Source organism: Cololabis saira, chromosome 23 (genome assembly GCF_033807715.1).
Source record: "Cololabis saira isolate AMF1-May2022 chromosome 23, fColSai1.1, whole genome shotgun sequence".
NCBI lineage: Eukaryota > Metazoa > Chordata > Actinopteri > Beloniformes > Belonidae > Cololabis > Cololabis saira.
The window spans coordinates 31,933,088-31,958,196 of NC_084609.1; the positions used below are offsets into that span (position 1 = coordinate 31,933,088).

General features: G+C 41.6%; 1 protein-coding gene across 1 annotated transcript in view; it reads right to left on the minus strand.

Moving 5' to 3' along the window:
* arhgef39 (Rho guanine nucleotide exchange factor (GEF) 39) overlaps nt 1–24,087 on the minus strand; it is a 93,843-nt gene extending 69,756 nt beyond the window's left edge. Inside the window, exons 1-3 of the mRNA XM_061714628.1 lie at nt 24,021–24,087; nt 21,404–21,572; nt 17,677–17,771 (exon numbers count right to left, since the gene is read on the minus strand). Of these exons, the coding sequence (XP_061570612.1) occupies nt 17,677–17,771; nt 21,404–21,550 (242 nt within the window). The 5' untranslated portion in view covers nt 21,551–21,572; nt 24,021–24,087. The remainder of the gene's footprint in view (nt 1–17,676; nt 17,772–21,403; nt 21,573–24,020) is intronic.
* Nucleotides 24,088–25,109: the final 1,022 nt, after the last annotated feature.

The following is a 25,109-nucleotide window of genomic DNA, read 5'->3' on the forward strand; positions in this document are numbered from 1 at the left end:
GGAGGAAAAGCAGTCGTTCAGCCTGTCAGGCACATTTCAGTTACGTGGACTCAGTGGGTTGAGGGTGTTGACACTTGGGAAGGAGCTCATTATCTAAACGTAGAGGAAGTACCACACACACATATACACACACACGTACACACACACCACACACACACACACAAAACTCTACTCTCTAATGATGTTCCCAGAGACTTCTACAGCTTGTTCTGCTCGTACATCCTGTAAGAAGGAGCACTTTGCCATTGAAGTTGATTTAAATAGATTTTAATGAAGTTGCATGCCAAGGTAGACTTTCTACATAATCAGGAGATGCAGAAGCAGCCGAGAGGGTTCTAACGAGGGCAAAGGGCGGGAAAAACGCATTTCCGTCTTTTTCTCTTCTCTCTGCCTTAGGCTATTATGATAAATATGAAATTAAGGATTACATTTTTTATACTTTTTTCAAAGCAATTAAATTGTCTGGCCATCAGCAGCAGGATGGAGATGACATTAGTATTCCACGTGTGCTGTGTTAATCCTGCTTCCATTCCAAGAAATGTAACTCCAAGAATACACCAACTTCAACTGCAAGACCGGGCCAGGGAATGCTCACACGGAGAAGACCGGGCCAGGGAATGCTGACACAGGGAGAAGACCCGGCCGGGGAATGCTCACACGGAGAAGACCGGACCAGGGAATGCTCACACGGAGAAGGCCGGGCCAGGGAATGCTCACACGGAGAAGACCGGGCCAGGGAATGCTGACACAGGGAGAAGACCCGGCCGGGGAATGCTCACACGGAGAAGACCGGACCAGGGAATGCTCACACGGAGAAGACCGGGCCGGGGAAAGCTCACACGGAGAAGACCGGGCCAGGGAATGCTCACACGGAGAAGACCGGGCCAGGGAATGTGCCGAAACACGGGATGGGCATGTGCCACTACCATCCATCCATCCATCCATCCATACCCGCTTTATCCTTTGCAGGGTCACGGGGGTCTGCTGGAGCCTATCCCAGCTAATTTCAGGCGAAAGGCAGGGGTTCACCCTGGACAGGTCACCAGTCCATTACAGGGTCAGATATATACACGCAATTTAGAATCATCAATTAACCTACTAGCATGTTTTTGGACTGTGGGAGGAAACCGGAGTAACCCACGCAAGCACGGGGAGAACATGCAAACTCCACACAGAAAGACCCCGCCGGACCAGGGAGTGGAACCGGGAACCTTCTTGCTGTGAGGCAACAGTGCTAACCACTAACCACCGTGCTGCCCCTGTGCCACTACCAATAAGAGAAAAACAGAGCATGATAAAAAGCTATGGGACGAAGCAGCTTTTAGTTTCTTTCAGCGAAAAGCACGACAACGTCCAGGATGAACAAGAACAAGCACTCATCATGAACACCTTCGGTGTTCCGCTGCACCTCCTGTCATATGCAAAACCAATGGCACAATAGGGCTGGGGATCCATTCAAATGTCAAGAATTGATTCGATTCCGATTCTTAAGATTCAGAATCGATTATCACAATTTGATTCGATTCCAATATTGATTTGGGTTAGTGTTATTAAAAATGTTTTTTGAGCTGTTACCTGAATTATATGACTGTAGTTCTGCAACATATTAATACTAGTATTATATTGAGATTCAACAGCAAGTATTGCAGCTGATGCTGTAAGGACCAATCAGCTCCCAGAATGCTGATAGAACTGCTTTCAGAAACATCGTGTGGCAGAATTACCAAACAGATCCAGGGCAGCAAAAACCAGAAGACGCAAGAATGACCTTGAGAGTAGGGCTGGGCGATTATACGATCTCGATTTGTGATCGCGATCAAATTAAGTTCGATCACGGTGATCAGCTGTGGGTCTACTTTCTCGATCACGTGCAAAACATGCTGCAGCAAAGTGCACGACAACCAATCACAACCCGCTTTCCTGGCACCGCGCTGTCTGCATTAATTGATCATGCATGACATGCCGCGGCAAGTTGCATGACCATAGGCAGTAAAGTAGTCACATCTGCCTCCCCTGCACTGGTGGGAGCAAGCGTGACCAGAGAGACTAAAACTACAAGACAACAACCGCAGGCTAGCGTTAGCTTAGCTTCGAGCCGACCGGGACTCACGGTTAGCGGTTATTTATTTATTTATTTCGCCGGACAACTTCTTCCGAGCGTACAGGAGGAGGGTGTGATGGATTCACAAAATGCCCTTCGTGATGGATGTATTGTGTATTCGAACCGCACTCATTAAAGTTGTGATTCGCTCTGCTTGTACCACAAATTACTCATCACCGCCGACTTCAGAAACTCCGCGGCCCCGACATAGGTGTGTGTGTGCGTGTGTGCGTGTGTGTGTGTGCGCTCAGCGGAGTGATTGTGTCGGAACGCGGAGGCAACAAGCAGAGCTCACCAGATGACGCCGTAGGCTCAGCGTTGGTGTAACGCGGGACCATAAATCAGCCTTAAGTCCCTTTAGGCTAATACTGTGAGAAATAACCTCTCATAATAGCAGTACTACAGTTAATAAATGTAATAAAACTGCCGTTTCTGCTGGCTACTGAGTCCTGTAAGTGGCGAGTGAGTTTTAACTCCTTAATTACCAACCAGCGTCAGAGTCACGCACAGTAAACAAACTGTGATGTTAGAGAGCCACCTGTTGGTCAATTTAAGCAACCGCATCGCCAGCTGCTTGACAGTGGCTCAACTCATATTAGTTTACTGTTTTTGTTTTTAATAATGTCATTGCAATTTTATTTATGCAATTGTGAAAAAAATGGCAAAATAAATGAAAAACTGTGAACAACCGCATTCCGTAGGCCATTCAGTACTCAGTATTCAGCCAAGTCTTTAAATTTTATTTCGCTTCAGTTTCGGCCTCAAATTTTCATTTTGGTGCATCCCTAGTTTTTTCGGTGGGTACCACTGGTAGCATTCTGGATTCTTGTTAAAACATGCTATTTGCTTTATTTGTTAATAAAAAAAAAACTAATCTCTGGTTTCTATCTATTTTATTCCAGAAGGGAGGGGGGATCTTCTGATTTTAAAAAATCGTGATTAAAAATCGAGATCATTCAATATGGGAAAAAAAATCGTGATCACTTTTTTTGCCATATCGCCCAGCCCTACTTGAGAGGTCGGCAACGACCTGCGGACTCGGGCGATGGGGCACTGGAGTCATGTTCATGAGAGAAAAGAGTGAGATCCAGAGGTGGATGGAGGGAACACCTGGACTCTGAACTGGTCTGTTGTGGGGAAGCGGGAGCTGAGCGACGAGGCAAAGACTCGTCTCCTGGTCCATCCGTGTCCCCACCCTCATCTATGGAGACCAACTGTGAGTGATGACTAACAGAACAACAACGTGAATACCAATCGGAGAAGATAGAGAAATAGACTCGGACCCCCCACATGGAGAGGAACCAGTCCATGCTATCAGGACTCAGTAGTCCTGCTGGGACAACTGAGGGGTCAGGCCCCACAACACACACCTGAATGGGGATGGATGGATGGATGGATGGATGGATGGATGGATGGATGGATGGATGGATGGATGGATGGATGGATGGATGGATGGATGGATGGATGGATGGATGGGAGGGATGGGAGGATGGATGGATGGATGGATGGATGGATGGAGTAGATGGGAGGGATGGGAGGATGGATGGATGGATGGATGGAGTAGATGGGAGGGATGGGTGGATGGACGGATGGATGGATGGATGGATGGAGTAGATGGGAGGGATGGGAGGATGGATGGATGGATGGATGGATGGATGGATGGATGGAGTAGATGGGAGGGATGGGAGGATGGATGGATGGATGGATGGAGTAGATGGGAGGGATGGGTGGATGGACGGACAATGGATGGATGGATGGATGGATGGATGGATGGATGGATGGATGGACGGACGGACGGACGGACGGACGGACGGACGGACGGACGGACGGACGGACGGACGGGCGGACAGGTATTTTGTTAAAAGCAGGGGCTTTAACAGCTACATCCAAACAGGTTGGGTGGAGGAGTAACTCCCCAAACCTCACCCAGTCTGGATTTGAGAACGCCACCTCACAAGATAAGAATCCACACTTTTACCCACAATCCCCTGGACGGGAGCAAATATAATCTGGTATCCAGCTGAAATAACAAGTGTCATTAGCCAGTTATTCTAAATAATAGCCTTTTTAAAGTGAGTTCAAACTAAAGCCAGTACTATTAAAAGCATATTTGAAACAACAACTCCGCTGAAAGCAGCCGGGGCGGCTGCGTGGAGGAAGTTCTTAGCGCTGACTGAAGCAGAAACAAACCTTTATACAGAGGAAGTTATACTGCAGTAAACAGCCTCACTGTCATCAGGTTACTTGTTGTAATATAGGATGTCTCACAAATGACAGATGGGAGAGTCACCAAAACAATATCTGAGCGTTAATGATCTCCTCTGTTATTATCAATTACTGCTTCAATTATCACTCGCACACACCAGCCACAGCAACGCCGGCCAGGAACCAAGTGGAGAGGGAAAATCTATTATCAATCAAACGGCGGCGTTAAATCAGTCTCGGAGTAAGACGATCTCTCCGTGGACCGTTTTCAAAAGGAGAGCTTGTCATTATGTTTCAACCACTGGTTCAATAATGGGCTCATAATGAAGATGTATGAGAACAATGGAGCCATTCATCCAATATATCAGAGCGTGTAATTCATACTTCAGTCTTCATTGTGGCGCTCTCAACAAGAAAGCCTGTCAGTCTGCAGCGCACAGCAGCCTAAAGGGAGCACCAACCGCTCATTATTTAGTCTGGAAATTGAATTCCAAATCAAAAGGTATTCAAACTTCCACAGTTCGTCGTGCTGCAGCCTGAACTGTGCACGTTTGGCCAGTGACACTGCAAATGTGGCAGGCTCCTCCCATCTGCAGGATAGGGCTGCAACTGACGACTAATCGGATAATTAGTATTTTTTTCTTAAATTTCGTATGAGGTTGCTTTAATTATGTAGCAAATGATAATAAACGCAAGAAAGATGGCTACTTCAATGAAAAATATTTTATTCAACTTCTTCAGACTGCATGCACTGCAGGCATAACGTTAAAGCTCTCTTTTAAAGCCAAAATACGCTTAATGTCTCACCAAGGCGAGTCCGTTTCGTTCAACACTCCGACGTGCTTTCTCTTCAAATGCATTACCGACATGCTACCGTGATAAGCAAGGTCGGCTTTGCAAACTTTGAAAGTCATCTTTTTATTCGCCGTATCCAGGCTGAAATGCTCCCAAACTTTTGAAGTTTTGTTACGCGCAGCTGCTGTACAGGACACCGTCATTTTTGTTTTACCCGCTACGGCTTGGCAGAGACGCTATTGTGCATGCGCGACTCTCGGCAGAGATTGTATTGAAGTGAGACGCCTCACTCCGTTGGAAAAACACGTCTGGCGACAATCGTCGACAATGGAATTCATAGTCGACAATTTTGGTTATCGGTTTTTGTCGACGTTGTCGACGAGTCGTTGCAGCCCTAATATGGATATGCATCCATATCAAAAACGCCACAAGTTCTATATAAAAAATTATGTTACTGTGAGGTTAATCAACTCTTTTGAATTAAGATTGTCATTATGAAAATAAAAAACTATCAGAATAGGAACAGAAGTCACCAGACAGGCCATTCCCTGATGGTATTTAGGTATTTATGGCTTTGTTAACAGCTGAGCAGTGTCTTTAGACACATCTGTGCAAAGCCTCACAGAGTTCTTGTTTGTCCAGAAGGAGCTCATTTATTGACCCTTCATGTTGTTTCAAGACTTTAAGCTGACTTAAAGGTTAGCTAGGTTTAGTTGGACCATCTGATAACACGAGACCCCCATGAAGTTTGGCCTGGTGACTTCTGGTTTGTAAATAACCCAGTGTCTTTAAAAACCATCTGTTCAAACCTCCAACAAGAGGTCCTATTTTAGTTGACCTCTTGACTCTTTGTGTTTTAAGGATGTCTGTTTGTTTCTTCATACCAAGCCTCTTTAACTGAAAAATCACATGTGTTTGACCATCTGTTTCTGTCTATTGTCCATTCAACTATTTACTATTGGGTGTCTTTTACCCCCAACGTCTGTTATCTACCAAATATGGTTTTTCCTGTCCTCCGTGCTGAATAAAAGCGCCAGCTCTGCAGACAGCCAGTTGGGAGAAGTTCTGACGAGCCTCTAAAGAGGACGGCCGTGTTGCCTAAAGCTCCTCAGGATTTCTCTCCAACCTTCTGCAGAAGGCCATTGAAAATCATTTCTGACAGTTTCCGGTGTCTTTTTCTAAGTTATTAATATTGTGATGACTTTTTAACCTAACATTTTGGTGCCGAAAGACCCGGAATCTCTCGAGCTGCGACGATTGGGGTGGCGTAAGATTCAACGGGCGATCTAAATCTGTCGACAGCCGTTCCCGACTTCAGGGACGGGGCCAGGTTGATCTTGCGCTGTTCCAGAGTCCAGACGACGAGATTTCCCAGCCAGGGGAAGGCACTAGGAGACTAGGTGAGAGACCTCTTTTGAGTGAAATTTCTGTGTATACTAACAAGAGGTTAGCGAAAATGGTGTTTGGCGGCGGGTCGGGGACACGATTTTTATAGAAGGCATAGGGGCCTCTAAAAATACTATGCCTGGGGCAGTGCGTAAGGCCAACACGGGGGGTTTCGGACCCGACAGAATAACAAGAAGAGGTTTCTTTGGAATGATTTTTAATGGTTTTGTTTTATGTTTGTCTAATGTTTGTCTAATGTTTGTCTGATGTTTATGACAGGAAAACTGTCTGTTCAATGTGGGGTTTTCAAAATTGAGAGGAAAAATTTAAATTGTTCACTAAAGATCAGGCTAAAACCAAACTGTTGAAAAAGGAAACTTGTGTTCTGAGAGAAACTTAAGAAAGGAAAATAACTGACGAAAAATAGCAGAGGCGTGGTTAAGCTGAAATTTATGCTTAAAGAATCTCAAAAGATGCTTAATTGATGGGGAGACGTCCTCAAACTTAAGAAAATGGAGACAAATCTTGCGAAATAATAATATAGGGAACTTAAAAAGAAGTAAATGGACTAATTTAAGACTAGAAGAAAAGACAAGAAAATTGCGAACTTGTGAGGAGAGGATGGATTTTGGGAGAAGTGGGGGCTGCTGCAGGCTGCAGCATGAGGAAGTCTGTGTCTGTGTGTGACTCTCTGTGTGTGTGTCAAGCTGCAACTCTCTGTGTCTCTGTGTGTGTGTATGTGAGAGACACTGTTAGTGTGTGGGTGTATTCATGACACGTTGTAAACAGCTGAAAGTTTCTGTCATTTTAAGAGAAAAAGAAATATGATTCTATTGACATAGTTGTGCGTTAAAATGAGAAATTGAATAAAGACAGAAAGGTGAGATACGTAAAAGTCCTCATTCAGATCGTGATCTGCTTTGAGCAGATTTTATGGTGCTTGGAGATGCAGCCTCCAATAGAGAGAGGAGGGGCTGTTTGGGTCTGCCTGTAGCACAAAATATTAGTTAGGGGTTGAATAGAAGAAACATGTTAGAATATATTTGGATATTCTAAGATAATATGTTAAGAGGTAAAAAGTTTAAATTCGTATGAGCTTCTCTGTCGAAGGTTTTGTTAAAATGATACAAACGACGGCAGCTGTGTGTCTGTGTGTGTGTGAAAGCATGCTCCGGTTTACGAGCGGCAGCAAGGCTCTGTGTCTGAGGGAGAACTTTTTGTGTTTGTTGGGAAGAAGGGGGGTGTTCAGCTCTCCTCTTGGAAAAAACATAGAAAAATGGAGAAATATAGTTTGTTCTATCATTCTAAGCCCTGAATGAGGGCATAGAATCATAGAAGTTTCAAATTGGGTTTCGTACAATGAAATTAGCGCCGCTATATTTTTAGAATACAGTGGAAGGGTGTGTTCATGAGCCTACTCTCATTTGTATGTCAGTGACATTTTACACAAAAAGGATTGTATGCAGGAGTAACAAATCCGTTGTACAATCTTTTTAGAAAAGAAGAACTCTGAGTGCATACTAGCTATTCACACTGAAAATGTGTACATTTGTGATCAGTGTTGCTATCATTTAGTTTGGGAGTTCATCTGAAATGCACCAATTGAGTTTGGTTAGTTTAGTTTGAGGAGAAGTAATTTACACATTTGCACTGATACACAAACCCACATGCAGATGATCTGAAGTGAGTGTTTAATGTTAGTGGGTTTTTGTCTATGTGTAGTTTACACATGGGAATTTATCCCACAATTTTCTTAAGACTTCTATGAGTTTTCATAGAAGAGCATGCATTTGCGTTGCAGCATGCAAACAGAAGATTAGGAATCTCCTGAAGACTATATGATTTATCTGGAGACAATTTTTCTGACAATTTTTATGACAATTTTCTGGCATTTCTTTTTGATTTGGGGAAAATAGAGCTCAACAACAGTTGAGAAGACATTATTTGATAGAATGCTCCTTCAGTCCGACGTTTTGTGACTGTGAATTATTGTTTATATATATATATATAAGTTCACTGAAGACTACTGTTTACGTTGCAGGAGAGTTGCTGCACTGACAGTTTTTGTGTGGTGATACTTTAATAAGACCATATCCCACTTGGGTTGAAATAAGAACGTTTTTCAATGAGAAATTCTGTAGTCTAATCTACGGTGGGAGACAGAATTTAAAAGGTTTTTGCCCCATCTAATCTGGTGATGGGAGGGGGGATCTCTGAGGGACATAGATATCCAACCCTAGAGAATCATTGAGTCAGACCTGCAGACTTGCCAGGGTGCGAAGGTCAAGAAGTGGGAGGGCCACTTATTTGGGGAGCCTGACTCTGGCAGCCTGACTCTTCCAGGGAGAAGTCAACAAGGAGGGGATCTGATGAAACGAAACCCCCACCCCTGTCGGCATGCAAAAAAATGCTGTGAAGCAGACCAGTGCTTCCAAGGAAGTTGTTCCCCCTGGTGGCTAAGTTGAGCCATAGGGAGTTTCTATGGCTCAACAGGAGGGAGTAAGGGTACATATGATACATATGATACATCATGAGGATTAAATACTAAATACCCTTTAAAAATTTTTTAGTAGGAGCTTTCCGACATGTTGCAGATACAACATGAGAGGACCTATCCATTTGAAGTTGTTCATATGGATTTGATTCTTGGAGTGAACTAATGGCATGTTAAGTTAAGGCTCAGGAAAGCCATGGCCTGAATGACGGCCATTAGTCGAACTGTAGATGAGAATCGTCTTCTTGTTAGGCTGCTGTTTTCTTCCTCTCCCCCTCTCCTAAAGCAGGAACTGCTGAAACTGGGTAACCGGATCCTGAGTCGAGTGGTGAAACGTCATCACCCGTCAGGACGGGCCCTTTTGCTGTCCAAATCAGGACACCGACAGCACCGGCAGCAGTAAAGGCTGCTGGATGATCTACTGCGTTCACCAGTTGCAGTGAAAGCTAGCGGAGAAACGTGCCAGGCTCGAGTAGTGCGGGAAGTCGGGCGGTACTCAAACCTTTGCCCGCTGAAGAAATCATCTGATGCCTACTCGCCAGCCACAGCCTGAAGATGACTAGCCAAACTGACTTGCGACAACAACCTAAGAGAGGAGTCCGAGGAATGGAAGAAACTTTTTCATTACTGAGTCATGCTGACATAATGACTGAGATTACGATTCCGATTCCGACTATTACTGTCTTTGTACTTTTCTGTGTTTTCATTACCTGTATGTTTATGATGACACTGGAGTGTTTTATTTTGGGTGCTGTGAAGTTTCAAAATGACAAGAGTAGGGAAATGTGAGGTTAATCAACTCTTTTGAATTAAGATTGTCATTATGAAAATAAAAAACTATCAGAATAGGAACAGAAGTCACCAGACAGGCCATTCCCTGATGGTATTTAGGTATTTATGGCTTTGTTAACAGCTGAGCAGTGTCTTTAGACACATCTGTGCAAAGCCTCACAGAGTTCTTGTTTGTCCAGAAGGAGCTCATTTATTGACCCTTCATGTTGTTTCAAGACTTTAAGCTGACTTAAAGGTTAGCTAGGTTTAGTTGGACCATCTGATAACATGAGACCCCCATGAAGTTTGGCCTGGTGACTTCTGGTTTGTAAATAACCCAGTGTCTTTAAAAACCATCTGTTCAAACCTCCAACAAGAGGTCCTATTTTAGTTGACCTCTTGACTCTTTGTGTTTTAAGGATGTCTGTTTGTTTCTTCATACCAAGCCTCTTTAACTGAAAAATCACATGTGTTTGACCATCTGTTTCTGTCTTTTGTCCATTCAACTATTTACTATTGGGTGTCTTTTACCCCCAACGTCTGTTATCTACCAAATATGGTTTTTCCTGTCCTCCGTGCTGAATAAAAGCGCCAGCTCTGCAGACAGCCAGTTGGGAGAAGTTCTGACGAGCCTCTAAAGAGGACGGCCGTGTTGCCTAAAGCTCCTCAGGATTTCTCTCCAACCTTCTGCAGAAAGCTGACAGTTTCCGGTGTCTTTTTCTAAGTTATTAATATTGTGATGACTTTTTAACCTAACAGTTACAGTTCAGAAAATCATAGGTACAGCACAAGACGTGGTCTCAGAGGTAAGTTTTCACTGCCAAAAATAAAGACAAACTATGGTAAAAGAACGGTGATGTACAGAGCTACGTCTGCATGGAACCCACTTTCCAAACACTTAAAGCAAACTATTAACATAAAAGAGTTAAAATTGTTAGTAAAGAAACATCTCTTGAATAGATACAATTATGAGTGGCAAAATGCGCAAGCATTTTAAATGTGTCCCATTGAGGGAGCCGTAGCCACTTGGCAGTGGCAGGTCACTTCCCTCCTGCTGCTGGTCAAACTAACAAAGCAGTGACAGACCTGGACGACTCAGGGGAGCAAGGCAGCAAATCTTTGCTGGGCCTTTGAACGGGAAGTTTATGTATAAAAAGAAAGAAGACGGGATCAACAAGAACACGTGATTTGTACATTTAGTAAAAAAGAATGTTCCTATCAGCGGAGCTGCTCCAGCCTGAATTATCATTTAAACGCTAAACATGTCCGGACAAGTTCTACTGTAAACGTTACAGCTACTAGAACTTGAATTGCTGTATTGAGTCAGCTTTAGTTTAAATTTTGAATTGAGAGTCTGCTTAAGTGCCTATTTGAGACTCAGCCTTATTTTATTTCTGAATTTTATTTATTTTACTGTATTTGCATTGCATTTTTGAATAATGCACCTGGTCTAATTGGTTTGCTGATGTGCTTGAGCTTTTTCTTTTGAATTTAATTTATGAAACACTTCACCAATAAAAATGTGGATTTCAAATCTTCTCTTCTTAGTGTATTCAATTGATTAGTCATGCACTGAAATTTTGCAATGTCTTAAAATTCTAATTCTTTATTTGGGGACCTTTAGCAGATATGAGATGAGATGAGTAAGAGATATTATGTGTCGGACCCCAGGAAGAATAGCTGCAGTTTTGCTGTAGCTGATGGGGATCCAAATAAAACTATTAAAAAAAAAAAATCCTCACACTGTGGCCAGCCACCTATCGCTTTAAAAGGAACCAAGTCAGTTATCTCAGGTGTTAATGATGGGCTGGTTTCAGTTTGGGGAGGGTTCCACTTCCAAGTCTTCTACAAAATGTTGCTGCATTTTTACTTCACAGTAAACATCTGTTACAACATAAGCGGTACATTATTTGAACGTCCCTCGTCAGCAGCGCTTCCAGATGTTGGACCAGCAGCACAGTGACGCGCCGTAACGACACATCACAAGTCCATGTCCAGAACAGTATTACGTCTACGCCGTTGTGGCAAAACACAGTTCCACAATTAGGATTTCTGGATGGCATCACATCTACTGATCGGAGCCTTCTGCATCCTTTTAAATTAAAGGCAGGGTAAGTGATTTCTGGATGGCGTCAAATAGTGCTGGGCAGTATACCGGTCCATATACCGAATACCGGTGTTTATTTTTCTTATGATATTAATTTTTCATATACCGTAATAGCGGTGAGTATGTACAGTAGCGTACACAACGTTGGGAACGTAGCGCCGCTGGACACTTTGGTTTGTGAGGGGACTGTTTAGCAGTAGTGATGCACCAATTGTTCTGTAACCGAAATTGTTCTGCCGAAAATGGCAAAAAAACACTTTCGGTGTTCAGTGGAATAAGTGGGAAAAAAAACGAACAATTAATAACGGCGTTGTAATATAAGGAAATAGACTGGCCGCTCCTGTACCGGTTGCGCACCACAAACCTAAATCGTTGGCCAACCAAAAAGTAACCACATAAAAATTTTACCTAACATTCACCAGGAGGTGGAACCAAAACAACATAATGCTGGGAAATTAAAAAATTTTCAGTTTTTTTATGTTCAATAAATATTTTCTACTTTGTAAAAGATTTTTTTCTTTGAAAAGCCTAAATCAAATGTATTTGATTTGATTTGACAGTAAAATAGGCCATTCTAAGACAATTTACTGCAGAAATTCCTTTCCAAATCATTAGAAAATGTGATTAACACCCAGTTGTGCATGAAAGAAAAAAAATACCGTGATATACCGTGAAACCGATATAATTTTGAAAAATACTGTGATATAAATTTTTGGTCATACCGCCCAGCACTAGCGTCAAATCTGCTGATCATCGGAGCTGCCTTGCCATTGATCCGGTCTTTGTACGTTTTGACCGTATAGAAACCTAATTCTCATCAGTTGTGTTAAATAAGACCTGGAAAAAGGCAGTGTGGCATAGAATTGCCAAATTGGTTTAATTCACCGCACAAATTGTTACAGATTACTTTTGTAATACTGAATTAGACCCGGCCTTTGTACGTTTTGACCGTATAGAAACTTAGTTCTTGCCATTGTAAGAATGAGATGTATCTGCTGGATCTACTGCCCTTACTTTTTAATAACTTGTGCTTTTTATTATTTTACCTCTTTTCTTATCCTTTTATTTGTTATTTACTGTTTAATTGTGTCTTGCCGCTTTTAATGTTGATGTAAAGCACTTTGAATTACCTTGTGTTGAATTGTGCTATACAAATAAACTTGCCTTGCCTTTCTGCACGCATCTAAATTAAAGGCAGGGTAAGTGATTTCTGGATTGCGTCACATCTATGGAGCTTGAACAGTCTCAGTCACAAATGCACAGACCGATTCACAAATGCACAAGACAAGATTCACAAATGCACTGCACGATTTGCAAATGCACATAACAATCCACACGTGCGTAGGAGGAAATACACAAATGTATTTCCGATGCACACACAAATGTAACCTGATTTAAACGGTTTCTGGTCTGCTAACTCCGCTGCATTTGTGTGTTAATTCTGAGACTTCCCTGACTTGCCTCAATCCACAATTGTCTTTTTTTTTTTAAACACGGAATGATCTGCAACCAATCAGATATCTTCCTTGTTTCCCGCCAATCATAAGAACACACCCCACGTGGGGGACAATATATTCATAAGCCAATCACATTAAACGTTTAGTTATTAATCTCAATCACTTTAATTGTGCAACTACCAATACAATCCACATATTAATGTGGTGGCAGTTGTCCATGCCGGGGCTGGGATGGTGCAGGGACTCATAGGATGCCATATTCCTTTGGAGGTTTGGTCTCCCAGTTGCGATAGTTTTCACAGGGGATTCTGGTTGTTGGTGCGCTCGAGTTAGGCCACGTTTCCACATAGCCGGGTATTTACAAAAATGGATATTTCCCCCTCTATGTTTTGAAAAATACCATAATTTACACGAACCCACATAAATACACTGTTATGGTGCTATGAGCAGCCAAACCTACAGGGGGCAGTGTAACGAGAAGATAAAGTCATGCTAGCCAATCAGAATCCTGGAAAAAAACATCAACAAATGACACGAGTAACTTCCAGTTACTTCCAAGATGAACGAGAGTCTTTCGTTTGGAGTGACAGAGAAGTGGAGTTACTTTTAAGTGTGACTTTAGAATATAAAACAGGTAAAATACAAGAAAATATTGACGGTGGCCAAACAAATTGTAAACACAGGTCGCACACATGACGCTGGTGACGTTTCTGTTGCATAATGTGACGTTCTGAAGCCTAAATGTCCGTTTCTCTCTGTTTACAAGCAAACGTGAAGACAGAGTTTTCTCTCCACTTTGGTCGGAGTTTTCAGGAGTGATAGTTTTTGGTGACTTTGAGCTACGTTTTCGTGTAAACGAACGGCCAAAACGCATGAAAACACCACCGTTTTTGCTACGTGGAAAGTGGAAACGGGGCCTAAGATGAGTGTCTAATGATATGTCTCTGTGTTGTTGCTTTAATTGTTAATAAAAATCTGACTTGCAGAATTCATGCGCTTGTGCATGGAGGAAATGGCTTGTGGAGGAAGTCGCTTGTGCTTGGAGGAAATGGCTTGTGGAGGAAGTCGCTTTGGCTTGGAGGAAATGGCTTAAGGGCGTTCCTTTTGACCCTTTCCAACATCGTTTGGGCCTAAGGGCTCATCTTCTTGTACTGGATTGATGAGACTATCGTCTTGTTGCTCAAGAAAGTCGACAGACATCGGTGTGGAAATGATAGAGGGATATGGATATTGAGAACTGTTGAGAAAGACTTGAGGGATGAAGGGATGACACTTGGTGGCTGCAAAGGAGGAAGCCCAACCGACGCTTGTCTGTACAGTCTGGCAGCTGATGGAAAATACCAGAACAAAGCAGACGTTTGTATGTAGCCAACTAACAATCAAGAGGGTTTGACGCTCATGTCACTAAACGCTCTCCATTTCTGCAGAGATACAAGGCTGATTATTGGGAACTAGAACCAGCTCACTTCAATACACTTCAAAGCAGTTAACGAGTTCAGTCTTGTGTCGCAACCAATTAACTTTTATCAAAGATTCTCTTCTTTTCTTTATTTTAAAATTCTCATCTGTATTCAGAGACACGTCTTACACCACGATGGACTTTGATGATCCTTGACGATTTTACTGTTAAAGTACTACTTCAAACATCTGCATACTGTGGGGCAGGCTGGTTTTAGGTTTTGGGAGTGATGCAGTTTGGTCTTCCTGTAGCAGTGAGCCCATCTTAGGGACAGAACTTCATTTTCTTGTCATGGTGAATGTGTTCAAGCGGAAGTGGTGCCCCAACAAGGAGCCATATTCTGAACGAGTGGAAGCAATAATGGGCTGTTTAATGAAACGTGAGGTGATTGATGAAGACACACTGAGCAGGACTGAAACGCTTCATGAGCAGTAAACTGTATTTCTGCCTTACTTAGTGCTGCTCCTCAGCCCCGGCCCCAAACACGTCTATCAACATTTTTCATGAGCTGGCGGTGGTATAACAACCTATCCAGCAGACAAAAATAAGGAGAAGACAAAAGGGCACATCTGCTGTGTATACCAGCTTTTGAACACTACAGTCATTTAGGAACAGCTGCTTATAGCAGTGTGAGTTCTCTGATAACACATTAGCTGGACTGAAATAGAATAAAAACACAACAATCTCACATCAGCAGCAGCAGAAGTGTTCAGACTACATGTAGCAGCAACGAGGAGCGGCCCTGTAACGGATGCACATCTGCATTCTGAACACAGGAACGAGGACCTTTCAGGGATCTCCTTAACCCAACTCACCAAAATAAACCACTAGAACCGATCACACTCAGTTTATGAAGCCTGAACAGCTGAGTGGTTGAACGAGCGCCACTTTTTTTTCGGCTCATCCGTTATCGGGTCAGCAATCTTAGCACATACCCCGACCTCCCTCACCCCAGACACTTCCTCCAGCTCCTCCAAGGGGAGTCCGAGGCATTCCCAGGCCAGCCCAGCGTGTCCTGGGTCTTCCCCGGGGTCTCCTCCCGGTGGGACATGCCTGAAACACCTCCCTAGGGAGGAGGGACATGCCTGGAACACCTCCCTAGGGAGGAGGGACATGCCTGGAACACCTCCCTAGGGAGGAGGGACATGCCTGGAACACCTCCCTAGGGAGGAGGGACATGCCTGGAACACCTTCCTAGGGAGGAGGGACATGGCTGGAACACCTCCCTAGGGAGGAGGGACATGGCTGGAACACCTCCCTAGGGAGGAGGGACATGCCTGGAACACCTCCCTAGGGAGGCGTCCAGGAGGATCCGGTACAGATGCCCAAGCCACCTCAGCTGACTCCTCTCAATGTGAAGGAGCAGCGGCTCGACTCCGAGCTCCTCCCGGGTGACCGAACTCCTCACCCTATCTCTAAGGGAGGAAACTCATCTCTAAGGGAGCGTCCAGCCACCCTGCGGAGGAAACTCATCTCTAAGGGAGCGTCCAGCCACCCTGAGGAGGAAACTCATCTCTAAGGGAGCGTCCAGCCACCCTGCGGAGGAAACTCATCTCTAAGGGAGCGTCCAGCCACCCTGCGGAGGAAACTCATCTCTAAGGGAGCGTCCAGCCACCCTGCGGAGGAAACTCATCTCTAAGGGAGCGTCCAGCCACCCTGCGGAGGAAACTCATCTCGGCCGCTTGTATCCGCGATCTTGTCCTTTCGGTCACTACCCAAAGTTCATGACCATAGGTGAGGGTAGGTGCGTAGATCGACCGGTAAATCGAGAGCTTCGCCTTTCGACTCAGCTCCTTCTTCACCACGACGGTCCGGTACATCGACCTCATAACTGCGGACGCTGCACCGATCCGTCTGTCAATCTCCCGCTCCATCGTTGCCTCACTCGTGAACAAGATCCCGATACTTGAACTCCTCCACCTGAGGCAGGACGTCTCCACCCACCCGGAGAAGGCACGCCACCCTTACCCGGTGGAGAACCATTGTAGGATTTTTACTGAATTAATTGGTAAATTCCTCTGTAAAATAAGTATTTGGTCACCTACAAACAAGCAAGATTTCTGGCTTTCACAGACCTGTAACTTCTTTAAGAGGCTCCTCTGTCCTCCACTCGTTACCTGTATTAATGGCACCTGTTTTAACTGGTTATCAGTATAAAAGACACCTGTTTTAACTGGTTATCAGTATAAAAGACACCTGTTTTAACTGGTTATCAGTATAAAAGACACCTGTTTTAACTGGTTATCAGTATAAAAGACACCTGTCCACAACCTCCAACAGTCACACTCCAAACTCCACTATGGCCAAGACCAAAGAGCTGTCAAAGGACGTGAGAAACGAAATTGTAGACCTGCACCAGGCTGGGAAGACTGAATCTGCAATAGTTAAGCGTGTATCGCGTCATTCGCGTCAGACAGCCAATCACCACAGTGCCTCATTATCATAGCCCCGCCCACTCAGAATCCTGCATAGATAATGAGGTTAGAGAATGGGAAGATAAAGACATGGCTCAGAGGCTGAATTTCTAATTTATTTAGTAAAAACAATCAAAAGCTTGTTTTTAAGACATTCAAGGCCTGTTTAAAATAGGTATTAGATGCCATAATAGGTCTTTTAAGTAGGAATGCTACAGGTGCCTGTCCGAATTAAGGTTTGACTAAAAAAATAATACCAAAAAAACCACAACACATTGTCTTTTTCATTGCTCCATAAAAGCTAACCCTACTACACATTAGGAGCCTGAATACCCTTTGGAAAGTGGGCCGGTTGGAGACGCCATGAGACACGGCCTACCAAAGAAACTTATAGATGATATACATCTTTCTTCATTTGAGACAACCTTATAACCTCCAATTCTTACGCAGTTCCTCCTCATTACCACGTGTTCATACGAGTACTTACTGGTTGACTGAATGAATGTCTTTAATTGAACTGAAGATGCCGTCTCTGATGTCCTGCTTCAGGGTTCCTTTGGCCTTCAGGATGTCCACAAAGACCTGCAAGACACAACAGCACAAGAAAAGGGACGCTAAGCTCCAGCACGTTCAGAAAGGAACAAGCAGCTTTAGGTTCACAGGCAGCTGCCTGCAGTCATACACTTAAAACATACACTTAAAACAAGACTCATCACTGGAAAAAACAACAATTTCCACCTGTTTCAAGTAGATTTTCACTTAAAATAAGTAGAAAAATCTGCCAGTGGAACAAGATTTTTTGCTTGTAATGAGAAGATAAATCTTGTCCCACTGGCAGATTTTTCTACTTATTTCAAGTGAAAATTTACTTGAAACAGGTGAAAATTGTCAAATAAGTTATTTTTCTGGTAATGACTCTTGGTTTAAGTGTAATGAGATTTTTTGACTAAAAATTTGACATTTTAACTATAATAATATAGAATAAGACAAATATTCCTGGTAAGATTTTGAGTTTTTGCAGTGCAGAAAGACCTCCAACTCCAACCTGTGACAGATCTCCTCTTGAGGGTGTTGGGGACATTGAGCCTGAATGGGCCATGCTTTATTCCTCAATTGTTGAGGCGCCAGAGTGGCTGTGGTGCCCAAACACTGGTTTGGATTGGCCGTACTGGTAATCAAAGAACCAGGTGGTGGACAACCCCAGTGAGGGGGGGGTCATGGTTTAGAAACTAACTTCAGCACTGCGACCATTAGTATTGTGGTGGTTCAGAAACAATTATATTTGTGTAACTATTATATAAACTAAGTAGGGGTGCAACGATACACTAATCTCACGATACACGATATTGAGGTCACGATAACGATACGATACGATATTATAGCAGTATTTTTTTAACAACCTTGAATGAAAAACATATGACTGGAAAAAATGGTCTTTTATTTGAAAGACACATAATACAAAACAATACTGTACGTTTGCCCTATTGTTCCAGTTTGTAATGTTTTATAAGTGTTTAAGTTTTAAAGAGAAAGCCAGGCTGACCATTTTCCACAAACTGAACTAAAAGTAAATGTCAGGTTTGCATTATGCATCTTCAGTTTCATACAAGTTTCTCTCATGTATGATTTGACTTTTTTCTTTTCCAGAAATGTAACAACTAAAATTAAATAAATAAATAAAAGTAAATAAATACATACAATTTTACATCCTAAAAAAGATTGATTCATGCTCACCTTATAAGTGTAAGAGGAGATTTATTTTTGTTAAGAAGGTTATTTTGGTAATTCAGGGTTCATTATTTTATAAATCTATTCTTTATATTGTGATGTAAATCAGGGACTATAATGACACTAGTCAGTTTATCTGTAGTGATTAGTCTGTTTTAGATTGGGCGGAGTGATACGCCACAGTACGGCACTAGGTGCTGTGTTGATGTTCTAAAATCCTACACTGTTGAGGGACATTAAAGTACACTGGAACTCAGCAGAAGTTGTCCCCGTGTTTATCCTACTCACCACCCCAAAAAGGTTTAATTTAATAAGGTAAGGCTTAACTCTACACCAGCCTTACATAAGTAAAAGTTCAGAGCTCAAAACTCTGCAAGAGTCCCCTGATCGGGACCAAAACGGGACTAGTTTCTTCTGAGCGGAGTCAGATTTTGGTCCGCGGGTCGCGGCGCGGTCGGCACAAATACACTGCATGTTACTAGCCAACACAATATATTAATATTAATAATCCAATATCGCGACACAGTTTGTGACCTCCACAACACGTATCGTGGTGTTTTTGTATGGCGAAATTTCGTGGCACGATATATTGTTACACCCATAAAACTAAGTATTATACAGTTTCAGACTGGACTGACTGGGTCCCACTTGTTTTCTACTGTAGTTCACTACCACCTGAATGTGGGTGGGGCTCATCGTAGGTTGGCTTGTTAATTTTTTTTGTACCAAAGTTTAATTGTAAAGTAAATATGGTTGTTGCTGCTGCCGGGTTTTAAATATGGTGAGTGTGAAGGAGTTGTGAGACGTGACTCTCTGGCCAATCAGCGGCCTGGTGATTCAGCCCGGTTGGAACCCCGGCCAAGTCGGTGTGAAAAGAGCGGTACTAACCGGTACTATCACTGAGTGGAAACTCCTAAAACGGAGCCGACCCGAGCCGAGCAGGTTCTAGTGGAAAAGGCCCACAATTCACATTCGTATTGAGAAACATCCGCGTGAGCCACATTCATGTTGCGTCATGATCTACAGCTAATGGTACATCATCAGCCTTACCAAGCTATCATTATACGATGAGCTACTGGTTTGAGTTGTTTAATTAAGACGTAAAAGACTAGGGATGCCCCGATGCCGATACTGCTCTCATTTACTCGTACTCGCAAAAATTATCCGATACAACGCACCGATACTTCATTGTTGTTGTAGTTACTGGTTAGTGACTCTAGGGGGAGATGTTGAGCTGCAGTCAGCGTGGTGATGAGAAGAGAGTGATACATGAGTGAGACTGGCAGCTCTGTTTCAGCGGGACGTCAGCAGTGTGGACATATTTCAAAATAAGGGACGACGACAGAAGCAAGACAGACTGAAGCTACTGCTGCTAAGCTGTCAAGAGGAGGAAAGGAGAATACGTCGTTTAATACCAGCAACTTGATAAAACATCTCAAGACGCATCATAAAGCTGAGGATACAGAGTTTGCTAATAATACTGCAAGAACACAACAGCAACATTTGCTCAGGTTCTGCGAAAGCAAAAGACGATGGTAAGAGACGACCCACGGGCCGTTAAAATACCGGAGGCTCTAACTAGGGCTGGGAATCGATTCAAATATTCATATATTATCGATTATCACGATCCGATCCGATATTGATTTGGGTTACTGTTAATAAAACAGTTTTTTCAGCTGTTGCATGAATTATATGACTGTAGTTCTGCAACATATTAATACTAGTATTATATTGAGATTCAGCAGCAAGTATTGGCAGCTAATGATGCTGTAAGGACCAATCAGCTCCCAGAATGCTGATAGAACTGCTTTCAGAAACATCGTGGGTCAGAATGATCAAATAGATCCAGGGCAGCAAACAGAAGACGAAAGAAATCGCTTTTATTTTTTCCCCATTTATGAGAATTTGGTTTTAACATTTATGCAAATGTAACCCCAAGACAGTATAATAAAGCAAAGAAATATAGACAATGTATGCAATTATAACTGAAAACTTTAATGTTTTCATACTGTTAAACATATTTAAAGGCAAAAACAGGGTGCCAGTTATTCTCGTGTCCAACAAAATATTCCTTTTTTAGGCATAAACAAAAAAGTACCAAAAGTTGTAATGATAATGATGGGGAAAAAAAAAAAAAAAATGTTTGATATTTTCTTAAATGTGAAGACAGTTCCAGTGTGGAGACTTTTTATTTACACAGAAAGATAATTTTTTGCTTAAAATAGTTATTCTACTCATTTTATTTCTTTTTATTGAATTTATCTGTTGAAAATAAAACCTGTCTTCCAATTCATTGCATTTTTAGCCTAGTTATTCTTGTGGTAGAAGTATCGTATCGGTACTCGGTATCGGCAAGTACACAAATTAAAATACTCGTACTCGGTGTGAAAAAATTGTATCGGGGCCTCCCTAGAAAAGACAACACTTTTCAAAAGAGAGCCCCCCCGAGCCGAGTTGAGGACGTGAATTCCCCCAGCTTTACCCACCGTAGTGACCAGCTCCAGCTGCTGGCAGTACCGCTGCTCCGTCTGCACCAGCTCCTTGGCCGTCCGGACGCGTTTCCTCTCCCAGCGGTCTCTCTGCTCCTGAATACTGCTGCCCCCGATGGGACTCAAGGGACTCACGTCACTCATGGTCACCGTGGCAACGAGGACACTGCAGAAACACAATTACAACAGGTGAGTGGCATGTTACAGAGATGCAATCAGACGTTTCTTCTACTAGCAGCATCTGAAACAACGGAGCAGAAAGACTGCAATGGCACCAGCAGGCTCTCCGTTCAATGATCAGTCATTTTGGTAAAGAACCGATTGATCAGAATATCTAGTTGTTTCCATCCACCAAATTTGGTGCAACCACTGAACACTTGGACTGCACTGCAAAAATTCAAAATTTTATCAGGAATATGTGTCTTATTTCTAGTTAGCTATATAAATAAAATTTAATTGAATTAAAAATGTCTAATTTTTAGTCAAAAAAATCTCATTACACTTAAAACAAGAGTCATTACCAGAAAAATAACTTATTTGACAATTTTCACCTGTTTCAAGTAAATTTTCACTTGAAATAAGTAGAAAAATCTGCCAGTGGAACAAGATTTATCTTCTCATTTCAAGCAAAAAAATCTTGTTCAACTGGCAGATTTTTCTATTTATTTTAAGTGAAAATCTACTTGAAACAGGTGAAAAATTTTGTTTTTTTCCAGTGATGAGTCTTGTTTTAAGTGTAATGAGATTTTTTGACTAAAATGAGACATTTTACCTAGAAATAAGACAAATATTCTTGTTAAGATTTTGAGTTTTTGCAGTGTGTTATTTGGAATAACACACTGCAAATGTTCTCAAATTCACCAATTTGAGAACCCAGGGTCTCATTTACAAGAGAGACCTGTCTCAGGTAGCAGCAGCAAGACACAAAGTTACAGACTAACTGAACGTACAAAAGACACAAAAAAAACCCAGCAACATAAGATGATTAATAAAAATAAAATAAAGTAAAAAAGGAACTAGTTAAATACAGTGCACATGCAGACCCCCACTGACTGTCTCACCAGCCTTCATACAAGTCATTTGAAGTCCCCTATTGAACTAAAACTGGACAACTTCAGCTTCTGTTGGAGCCTGATGGATTTATAGATGGATATGGCGCTTTCCCACTAGAACCTACTCATCTCAACTCGGCCTGGTTTGTTTTCCATAACAATTCAGCAGCTGGATCAGAAGTAGGAGGTTGGAGTGAAGCTGCTGTGACGTATTTGATTGTGTATCTAAACGAAGAAAACACTAAAGATGTAGAACCTGGAGAAGATGATATACAGGACTGTCTCAGAAAATTAGAATATTGTGATAAAGTTCTTTATTTTCTGTAATGCAATTAAAAAAACAAAAATGTCATACATTCTGGATTCATTACAAATCAATTGAAATATTGCAAGCCTTTTATTATTTTAATATTGCTGATTAAGATTCCCAGAATATTCAAATTTTTTGAGATAGGATATTTGGGTTTTCTTAAGCTGTAAGCCATGATCAGCAATATTAAAATAATAAAAGGCTTGCAATATTTCAGTTGATTTGTAATGAATCCAAAGGTAAGTCAGAGAATTTAATGATTTGGAAAACAAATGAATTGGGTTTTTAAACCGTTACTATTGAAATAAAAACGTGTGGTTATTTCCATTAAAACTAGATGTATAGGTTTTTTGCCGCATAGTTGTGTGTAGTATGTATGTATGTATGTAGAAATTGTCTTGAGAGTTAGGTTCTTTGTTGCTTTAAAATAAAAAAGCTGCAATCATTTTTGTTTTTGTAATTGCATTACAGAAAATCACAATATTCTAATTTTCTGAGACAGTCCTGTATGTGCTGCTTTTATTGTTTTGCTGCTCCTTTTCATGTTAAATTTAAATGACTGATATAATGTATCTTTTCTGTTTTGTTTTCTCCTTTTTAAATTCATAAATCCCCTAATGTTATGTATCTTGCACTTTTGTACTGTACTTCATTTTCATTTGTAATATTATTGTTGTTGCACTCTTTGAAAGTTTGTATTTTTAATAGCTCAATAAAATAAATGAAAAAAAAAATGTAATGCGTCCCTCGAGAACAACACTGCGCATGCGCAAGCAGCTCAGGCGTGTCTTTTCCAAACATCAGAAAAATCTGCCCCCAAACCAAAGATATTAAATATAAAAAAAAACAACTCATGCGCATATAGAGACAAGTGTACAAAGAATACTTTTGATGCTTCGAAGCGTCATGTAATCCTCGTTTTATATTTCAGGAAATAAGAGTTTCTACGTTTGTTAAAGGCTGTGATTCACAAACACTCCTTGAATACCTCTGAAATCCACAAAGATCTGTGGCAGTAATTACAATCTTTAATCCGTGCTTGAATATCACATAAACTTCGCTTTATAATTCACTGACATCACAAGACAAACTATTATTTACATAAACAAATACAAAACTGATCGTTCCTCTTTAAAATGGGCACAAACATGACTCGTTTATTACAAAACATCACATAGTCAAGCATTTGAAAACGTATAAATCGTTGCTGTGCAATAAAAGCGAGTGTTTTTGTAGAGGAATATTAGTTTACCTCAGTCAAGTAACGTCTCCACTTGAAACCAGGCGCTCTTTTCACACAGCCTCTCACTTCCGGGTTGTGGCGCGCTCTGATTGGCTGCTTCACAAGAGGCGCTCGTTTAAACACCGAGACAGCGCGGACGGGCGGAGACGACGGGCGGGGACGACGGGCGGAGACGACGGGCGGAGACGAAAGAATAATTTATATAATGAGATAGATTGGAAAAACACATGGGATTTTGTCAAGAAAATGTATTATTACAAACAAAGTAAGAGAGGTTACTTTTAAAATACTCCATAGACTCTATCCAGTCAAGAACAATCATCTTAAATATAAGATAAACGTTGTCACACTCTGTTCTTTTTGTGGTAATGTGGATGAAACAATGTCTCACTTATTCTGGAATTGCACATATACTCATGTTCTCTGGATTTACCTTAATAATTGTATAAATGCTAAATATAATTCTTGCTTTAAGTTGAGCATTCAACATGTACTATTTGGTGTGTCAAAAAATGATATGACAAGCCCAGACAAAGTATATTTAATCAACCTTCTCTTAATTATTGCTAAATATCATATTCACTGTACTAAATGTGCTAGCCAACGTCCAAATATAATTGTTCTCAAAGCTATATTAATATCGTATTCAGTCTTAAACAGAGCATAAACCCCAAAGCGGTTAAAACGAGAAGTTTATGTGAAAAATGTCATATTTCCTGATATTTTGTTTTTATTTATTTTTCCTCCTTAAACCTCAAGCCTTCTATTTTATTTTGAAATATAATTTACTGTCCTTAATTTGTAACTGCATTTTATCCTGCAGTTTTGTACCTTTTCTGTAAATATCTGTCAATAAAAAAACAAAAAACAAAAAAAACAAGACACTTTATTTGGAAAAAAAATAGATTCGTGTTACCTATCAAATGTAATTTTCAATATTTAATGCAACTGTTTCGAATTTAAACTCAATAAATTCAACACAAACACGTACATTTGTACACTCCCTGCAACAGCGAACAAGGCAGCCTGATCAAATTTAACCTTCATGTGGGGTTGTGTAAAACTAATTGATTGATTGAAATTGATTTTATTCTATTT